The sequence below is a fragment of the Podarcis cretensis genome (assembly GCF_951804945.1).
Source record: "Podarcis cretensis genome assembly, chromosome: 1".
NCBI lineage: Eukaryota > Metazoa > Chordata > Lepidosauria > Squamata > Lacertidae > Podarcis > Podarcis cretensis.
In genome coordinates, this window is record NC_137170.1 from 81,801,199 (window position 1) to 81,810,368 (window position 9,170).

At 42.0% G+C, this 9,170-nt stretch overlaps 1 protein-coding gene across 1 annotated transcript; it reads right to left on the reverse strand.

The window, feature by feature from the left end:
- Positions 1 to 2,258: 2,258 nt before the first annotated feature.
- Positions 2,259 to 4,331, reverse strand: LOC307214238 (uteroglobin-like). Its single transcript, XM_079972985.1, has 3 exons — positions 4,198 to 4,331; positions 2,999 to 3,186; positions 2,259 to 2,530 (listed from the first exon to the last, which is right to left on the reverse strand). The coding sequence occupies exons 1-3, from the start codon at positions 4,250 to 4,252 to the stop codon at positions 2,486 to 2,488; spliced, it is 288 nt and encodes a 95-aa protein (XP_079829111.1). The 5' UTR covers positions 4,253 to 4,331; the 3' UTR covers positions 2,259 to 2,485.
- Positions 4,332 to 9,170: the final 4,839 nt, after the last annotated feature.

A 9,170-nucleotide genomic window follows, 5' to 3' on the forward strand; every position in this document is an offset into this window, starting at 1 on the left:
TTGTTTGTTCAGAGGGTTTTCTTGTTTTTCCTCATCATTTTGGGGTCAAAATTCCATAGTCACAAATTTCCCTGTAGGAATAATTGGAAATCATTGACTTTTTAAGTGAAAGCTCACATAACAAATGACTTCCTAAGAACACTTTGTGTTTGGATAGTGGGACCTGCATGTACAATTTTTGGTGAATACTAACAACACATCTTTTTACCCTTTTGACATTTGATATGTATGTTTTCTGGGCTCACCCTATTCCTGCGACTGTGGTTTGATTTTAACTGTTTTTAATTATGAATTCTTAATTGTTGTGATTTTCTTCCTGCAGATATGTGCCTAACACCTTTGTTGTGTAGTTTCAGTCATATGCTGAAGACACATCAGTTTTCCTGACCTTTGATACCACACACACAGCTGGTTTTTTGTTTTGTTTTTTGGTACTCACTGATATGGAGTACTGTCACCAACTTTTTGCTGTTCATGGCAGCCATTTTGTACTGCCACCCACAGCATCTCATTTGTTACAACACACACACAGAGATTTATTTATTTCACATGATTTAAATACGACTTGATTGTCATAAAACTGGAAAGTGTTTTTGACCCCCCCCCCCATTGAAGCGAGATGAGCATCTCACCCCATAGTCGCCTTTGACCGGACTTAATCATCCAGGGATCTTTTACTTTTACTTTTATTCTTGTGACTATTTTTTTAAAACTGTGTTTAACATTATGTTTTTAAATTGTATCCTGGGACATTGTGATAAAGGGCTGGTAAGAAATCAAATAAATATGAATAACTACTACTACTTCTACTACTACTACTACTACTACTACTACTACTACAAGAATTTCAAATCCAATACAGATACAGATTGGGATAAAAAAATCTACTTCAGAGATTTAGGCTGGATCTACACTGATTTGTAAAATCGCTTAAAAAACCCCTCATAATATAGCTCTCAATGCAATTTTACATTGACAATGGATCAGTGCTCAGTGTGCCCTCTGATGTCTCATTTTTATAATGCATTTTTAATGTTTTAACTGATCAGTGTATATTGGTCCTTATTAGAAAAGGAGGATCTTCAATCGTCGCCAAAAAGACAGTAACTTAAATCTAGATTGTGGTGGTTTTGTATTTGTTTTTTGTAATATTGAATTTATTCTGTTTGTTAAATGGTTGGCTTCTGACATTTTGAATTTATGGATACGCTTGTACTTTAATGTCTGTGTGGCTTGCTGAAATGGCCTCATGGCTCAAATGGGGAGACCTGGTGGGTATGCAGAAGCATATTGCCTCTGGTACAGGAGGTTGTGTTCAGCCAACATTAGTCACAATTGATCGCCTGCTGTCTAAATTAGTAACCGTCTCTGCTTCATTTTCATCAATGAATTCCATTCTGTGAAGCAGTAGTTCTTGTCTTTTCAAAATCTTCTACCATTCTGCTTCATTGGATGACCCTAGTTCCAAAGGTGGGGGCTCCTCTTGCAAAAGACAAAGCCAGAGTTTGGAGTAGAGTTTTCAGGGCTGTGTTGTGAGCAGTGCAGCAAGCAGAGAGAGAGTGCCATGCCAGATCTCTGCTTCGATCCAAGGCTGATGCTATGGGAGAAACAAGTCCCTTTTGGGGTATTGATGCTGCAAATGCCTCCATCATAGGATCAGGCTGTATGTATGTGTAAATAAACCTTATAGCCTAAAGACACCGCAGTCTCCACTGTGCCTCATTCCAAAAGGAAACATGAACCCTGGGTAAGTGCTTGGAACCCCTGGAATCTCGTACCGCTCAGAGATTGGGGTGGTGTGCAACAATATTCTCCTTTAACTCCAGTTCCCTGAACTGGACACAGTATTCCAGGCTGAGGTCTGACCGAAGCAAAATGCAGTGGTACCATGATTTATTGCAATTGGACACTACACTTCTGTTGATGCAGCCTAGAAATTTCATTGGCTTTTTTTAGCTGCCATATCACACAGCTGACTCTTGTGGTCTGTTAAAATCCCAAAGTCCTTTTCATATGTGCCTGAATGTTGCAGCAGACCGACTATTCAGAGTCTGCTCTGAATATTCAGAGAGATATAATACAACTCCCCCACCTCTAACCAACATGGTATTTTTTAATATAGCAATGCTGAATCTTTAGTGACCCTTTATTGACAAAAGTTATGTCACCCTTCTAGAATTCTAGATCCCCAATGAAGTCTCTGGATTAACTGTGACAAAAGTTAATACACACTCAAAAATTAATCTTGAGCACAGAAATGCAAGGCAGAGAGTTTATTGATTATGAATGATTCAAGAACAACAGGTGAGATTTCTCTAGGTTCTCAATAGGATTTGTTGAATACTATCCAGATTGAGAGAGAAATCTCAGGACGGAATAGTAACAGTACAGAAGAAGTAGAAGAATGGATCAATGAGTGTTGCTTTGCAGCAACTGATGCTAGTAGTCAGCCTGTGGAATCAGCTTGGATTCATCCATGGATCAATCAATCCTCCTTCCAGCTTTCTTTGCATTTGGCCATTACTTTTTTCTGAAATGAAATGAAATCCCGGTCAATACAGAGTGTTGCGGGACGAAGAAGCAGGGGGTTATGGGTACACAGTGCAGCTCTGGTTACTTTTGGGTGATTCAGGTGTACTGGGAGCAGATGGCCCAATGGCATGTAAGCAATTGAACGGGAGAAAACTGGCTCATAGTTTAATTTAGGTCAGCTGACCTGACCTGACTGGCTTGCTTGCTTCAATTTTTATTTATATTGTAACCATATTCAGGTACAACACCATAACAATTGAGATACAGTTCTCTATGGGGAAGAAGGCAGGACAAGGTTTATGAGTGCTTTTTGGACCAGGATATTATATCTTATGACCTTTGATCTGTGTGTTAATATAACTTTTTTAAACAGAGAGGAAAACAAAGATTGATTGCAAATCCTGAATCTGCTTGTTGGCTTGTGCTGCAAAAAGCAAGAAAAGAAAATGGCAAAACTGATAATTACCGCCACTTCAAAGTAAGCAGAATTTTGGTCGCTTGACAGTTTATCTGCACACTTTTTTAACTTCATTGAGGCTTCTACCCCATGGTCGTCCTTGGCATACTTTTCAGCTATCTCCTTAAATTCTTCATCTGATTTATTCAGCATTGCTTGCAGATACTCGTCAACAGGATCACACATATCAGCAGAAACTAGAAAAAAGCAAATAAAAATAAAAATGGATTTTTCAGTAAATTAAATGAATGTTTAAAAACTCTTTACATAAAAAACCTTGTGTGATAGCTGGCTAGAAGGAAAAGGATTCACCTGAGAATGCACTAGCTCTGATCTAAACTGGATGCCATTTACTCAGACTATATAATCCTAAATATTTACAAGGCACCAGGCCCCACTTCCCAGTTGTGTGGAACTACCACCACAGACTTGGTCTGTTGTTGTTCATAATTCAAAAATATTAATAGTAACAATTTTGAAAGTTCTTCCCTTGAGATATTGTTGGGTTGTTGTTTTTTAACCTGAGTTGGAGTGGTAAATGATACCTTCACAGACTCAAGGGTGGATATTGTTCAAGGTTTGTTACATTATTTTGACCCATGAAGCAGGAAATCCCACAAGCCCCTCTCCAGTGCTTCCTTGGAGCCTAACTGTTCTTCCAAGCAGCTAGCAAATACTGAGCAACCTTTGCAAGCTGTTGGGCATCAGCACTTTGACTTACTGAGACTTAGTCAACAAAGTGGTGAGTTTGCATCTCTGGGGATCAGTTTTCACCAGACATTTCCTTCAATACAGAAGCAATCCCTCACATTGAGGCTGGCAATGACGGAGCCAGGAATTTCCACAATCACAGTGGCTGGAAAATGTTCCACTGAAGTCACATTAACACCTGCCAGATGTATCCACAATTGCCCCCTTTCCACATATTACATTCAGCAACACGAGTACACACCTAAGTCAGATGCCTAAAGCCCAGATTTTTTAGTTCTTTTCCCCTACTGTACTTCATTTGCAAATGCCATCTCTGAAAACACTGTGCTGAATGAGGTCATTTGTGCTTCTTCAGTGTGTTGAGGAAAAAAGAGCATTATTTTTTTTGTTTGTTTGTTTAAAAGCATTTCATACCGCTTTTCATTTAAAAACAAATCCCAAAGCAGTTTACGACAATAAGTCCAACAATAGCAACGCTAATCATGAGTGGTGCTTACCAGAGGAGCAGCAACATGCCAGGGTGATGAAGAGGACAACAAGTGCCAGCTTCATGATTACGGAGAACGCTCTGTATGGATTGCCTTACCAGGGAAATTGTCTGTGATGGTGAGCTGCACAGCGCAGGTGCATATATATATACGGGAGGTAGCAAGAGCAGCACCACCCACAACAGGACCTAGGAGGACACTTGGCCTTCATCATATTTGTTCTCTTAATTATACCCTGAGGGAGGAATTAGATGGATGAGAGAGGAATTGTCCCGTTGGTTTGTTTCTCTTCAAAAATTGAATCTGAGGGAGACAAAGAGATAATTCAGACATTCTCAAATTAGTTGGCCCAAGTGGGTCACTTTGGTTAGCTCTGTTAGTGATAAGCTTGAGTGAAAAATGCACCTTTTAAACCAATTTTGTTCAGTGGTGACTGGCTGATGCCTACCCATTAGAGCTGGTGAGGCAGAATAATGGAGACTTTGGTGGATGGGTGAGATTTTCCCCACCCCTCCAGCCATTTCTGAGGGTGCAGACATTCTCCCCTCTTCCCCATGCAAGTTAATGCAGTCTGTCACTTTGCCCCACAAAGACAGAGAAGGTGGACAGAGCCCTGTTCTCTTCCCTTCCACTACCACCTTTCCCTGCAACGTGACTTGGGCCCATGGCTGCTGCCATTGGTCACCCACCTCCACAGCATCCTCACCAGAGGTGATGTTCTTCCTCATGGTGCCTAACAGGCAGCAGGATTGGCACCCGCTACATAGCTACTCTAAGGGACATGGGTGGCGCTGTGGGTTAAACCACAGAGCCTAGTGCTTGCCGATCAGAAGGTTGGTGGTTTGAATCCCCATGACGGGGTGAGCTCCCGTTGCTCGGTCCCAGCTCCTGCCCACCTAGCAGTTTGAAAGCACATCAAAGTGCAAGTAGATAAATAGATCCGCTGCGGCGGGAAGGTAAACGACGTTTCCGTGCGCTGTTCTGGTTCGCCAGAAGCGGCTTAGTCATGCTGGCCACCGGACGCTGTACGCCAGCTCCCTTGGCCAATAAAGCGAGATGAGTGCTGCAACCCCAGAGTCGGTCACGACTGGACCTAATGGTCAGGGGTCCCTTTACCTTTACATAGCTACTCTACAGAATGTGAAAGTTTACAATTGCTCCTGTAGAGGGAACCTATATTCTCAAATGCATGTAGCTGCGATCAATATAAATTAGCTGGCACGTTTGAGAGGATGTTTTTAATTTCTGCGTTCTCTGTGGTTTCTGTTCCTCTCACTTGGTTTTGGTTTTTTGGTTTTGCATGGCAAGAAATCTTTATTTCTCCGTCTAAATCTATAACTGAGGGCCTATCTCCTCAGCCTCAAAGCATCTTGTGCATTCACCCACAGAGTCCCATGCCGGCTCCCACAGTCTCCTCTAACTCTTCTCCTATAACCCCTTCTCTCACCAGATCAGGCTAACATCCTCCCCCCCCCAGCTGCCGCTCCCATGTGTGCATATCTCACCCTGTGCATGAAGAACATGCGGCTAGCAAAGTCACTGATTGTGTGCAGCCTTACCCTTTGGGGCACAGGCAGAGGAGGTGCCAGCAGGAAGGTGCTACATCAGGATTACTTGGAGGGTGTCTAGGGATGGAAGGTTAGAATGTGCATTAAAATGCATACAGTGGTGCCTCGCAAGACGAAAAGAATCCGTTCCGTAATTCTCTTCGTCTAGCGGTTTTTTCGTCTTGCGAAGCAAGCCCATTGACGGCTTAGCGGATTAGCGCTATTAGCGGCTTAGCGGCTTTTAGCGGCTTTTAGCGGCTTATCGGCTTATCGGATCAGCTGATAAGCGACTTAGCGGCTTAGAAAAAAGGGGGGGAAGGAAAAAAACCCCGCAGGAACTCGCAAGACATTTTCGTCATGCGAAGCAAGCCCATAGGGAAATTCGTTTTGCGAAGCACCTCCAAAACGGAAAACCCTTTCGTCTAGCGGGTTTTCCGTCTTGCGAGGCATTCGTCTTGCGGGGCACCACTGTATTGCAAAAATAACATTAAAAATGCTCCAAAAACCATTTTACTGGAGTGGATCTACACACAGGAAATGCATATTGCAAAAATAACATTAAAAATGCTCCAAAAACCATTTTACTGGAGTGGATCTACACACAGGAAAAAACCATGCTATAAATAAGTCAGAAATTAAATCATTATAACAAAAGGGGAAGAAGCTATGTAAAAATCACATAGAATTTTTTCTTGCTTTCTGGCGCCACCTGATGTTGCATATTTATAATGCATTCAAAACGTCATTTTTTGACTAATGTAGCTGAGTCCCCTGGACACGTATTTTAACCAATTCCAATGAAAAACAGGGAGAACCTGAGTGTTCACAAGAATACGCTCACTGGAGGCAATTTCTATATGATTCACATGCTGCGTGTGTGGCTCCGAAAGAAGATGAGCTGCAAGAAATTGCAGCAGCCATGTTCTGTGCTGGCCAGAACCCACCCAGGAAAAGCAGATGAAGTAAATGACTATGTATACAGATCGGGGGGTTGTTGAGAAAGCAGGGCATAGCTGTGACAGTGTTTGGTTGTGGAAAACCCTGAGCTAGAAGGAGTGTGGCAGCCCCCTTGCCCAAAGTAATAAGGCTCTACCATTTGTGCACACTGCAAGGGTTTAGGACAAACCTGGTTCCCTGTGGGCTTCTATGGACAATGCTTAAAGGTAAGAGAACAGATGGAATGCCATGGCTTGAGGACTGAGTTTGGACATGTAGAATGAATCCCTGGTTCCACCCATATTAAGCTCCCTAGGTATCTCTGGAGAAACTGCACTCAGCACAGACCATCTCACACGATTATTGTGAGGCTAGAATGTCACTTTCAGTTTCTTGGGGAAGTAAAAGACAGGATACAAAACATACAAAAAATAATAATGAAATATATCCATGTCATATGTTGTACACAGCGCTTTTTCTGGGGGGGATGCAGAGGTACACATACTCCTAAACATTTTTTGAATCTTTGTCTGTTTACTGTATTTATTTTTCCCAATTTGTACTATAAAATGGTGATTTTCTTGAGTCAAAATGAGAGTGCCTCTAAACATTTTTTTAAAGGAAAAAAGCACTGGTTGTACTTAATGCACATGGTTTGTAGGTGATAAATCTACTACAGAATTGTATTTGCAATGACCACTGGCCATAAGTTTTTCAAGGCTACAAAGAAGAAAGGGCAGGTAATTCTAGGACAGGCTAAATTGCCTTTTATCCAAATGATCAGTATGGCTGCAGGTTTTCTAAACAGAAAAAAATATCTGGCAATAATAACTAATATGAATTCTGTTTCTAAGCCATTGTGGTTATTAAGGAATTGCCTAAATTAGGGGACTTGTTTTGTATATATTGACTTTTCTACTTTGGGTACTGATTCAGGCTCTGGCATGATCATTATTTGATGGTGTGCTTTGAAAACTAGTTAGCAATGTTTTATGCACACACTGCATGTTATTAAGGGATCAAACTCCAGTGCTTTAAAACAAATATTTGCTTATGAGCACTTTGATGAAGGGCTTGCATCTGAAGTGGGGGAGTGAAAATAGAGCCACCTTCCTCAGGCATTCTCTAGGGGATTATCCTGCCAAGGCAAACTCTCTGTGCTCTTCTGAGGACCATTGCCCTGAGCTGCTATTTCCTATGAAGTGATGCCGTGATCAGTGAGTCCAGCAGCACTTTGCCATTGGCGTGGAGGTGTGCATGCTGTCCAATATAACATCTTCGCATCTCAATGTATTGGTTTCTTCCAATCAATCTCCCATCAATACACTGAAAATTCCAAATCAAGTGCTTACTCGTTACTCTTTTGTTTCCCGAAGCCTAGCCTAGAACTACCTCTGCTGTAGCTAAGGTGAATATGCAATGGTTGGCTCACCCATTAAGGCATCAGTGCCTGCATTCATCGGGGAAGGACCACAGCTCATCTACATTGCATGAAGAAGGTGCCAGGTTCAATCCCTAGTGTCTCTGGGTACAGCTGGCAAAAGCTCCTGCCTGAAACCATGGAGAGCAGCTTCATATATTCATTGCCCCATCCCTCATGGTGCCACCTGAGGCAGGTCATCTGGCTACGAGGCAAGGCCAGTTCTGGCCAACCTGCTTAGCTTCAGCCAGGCACTGTCTCTGATTTAAACCATAGCTAAAATGAGAAGTTTTCTGCCATTCCTATGGTTATACTTCTGCTTGCTTTTGCAGCTTGTCTCATAAAATATCACATATTTCATATATTTTAACTATATTTTTGAAGGAAAGTAGAAAGAAAGGTGCTACTATTTCACTTGTGCCATCAAGGGTAATCCTTTGGCTCTGTCACAGAAACGAGCAAGTAAGCTGTTGGTCCAGGCAGTGTGGTGTTTTTGTACTATCTGCCCAAGTTTTACTCCATTTTTTCTGTTATCGTTTTGGCAGTTTCACTCTCGTGTCCCTTTTCCTCTCTGATAGCATTTTGGTGTTTTGTAACAATAAACCAATTCAGCAATGCATTGGTGACTGCCCCAGAAACTGTAGCACAATGCAACATCCCTGTGGCATATCACAACCCTGGGCCCATAATCTTGAAAATAACATGCATCCATGGTAATGTGTATTCATAAAGATTTAATGTGCCTGTAAAGTTCAAGTGTGACTAATGCATGATCTGGGCCACGTGTCGCCTTGGTAGCAATGGCTTGCAAGGATTGGCTGCACTTGGAAAGCATGAGAGGGAAGGATGGGTAGACATGGCAGGTTGCTGAATGAAAGGAAGGTGGATGGGGAGTGGGGTTGGCTAAAGACAAGTTGGGAAAAAATTCACAAAATGATTTTCAGGCAAGAAAGGCTTTGTCTATTGGAGGGGGGCAACACAAAGCACAACGTATGAACCTAAACCATAAATTAGAAAATCAAAGTTATTAAACTTAATGAATTGTTAGCGTGCACTATGGATACAGACTGGGGTGGAAA

Coding starts and splice junctions, on each gene's coding strand:
- LOC307214238 (XM_079972985.1), bottom strand. CDS start 4,252: ATGAAGCTGGCACTTGTTGTCCTCTTCATCACCCTGGCATGTTGCTGC. Junction 3,187..4,197: donor GGCATGTTGCTGCTCCTCTG/GTAAGCACCACT, acceptor GCTTTTTTCTAG/TTTCTGCTGATATGTGTGAT. Junction 2,531..2,998: donor CTGCTTACTTTGAAGTGGCG/GTAATTATCAGT, acceptor ATTTCATTTCAG/AAAAAAGTAATGGCCAAATG.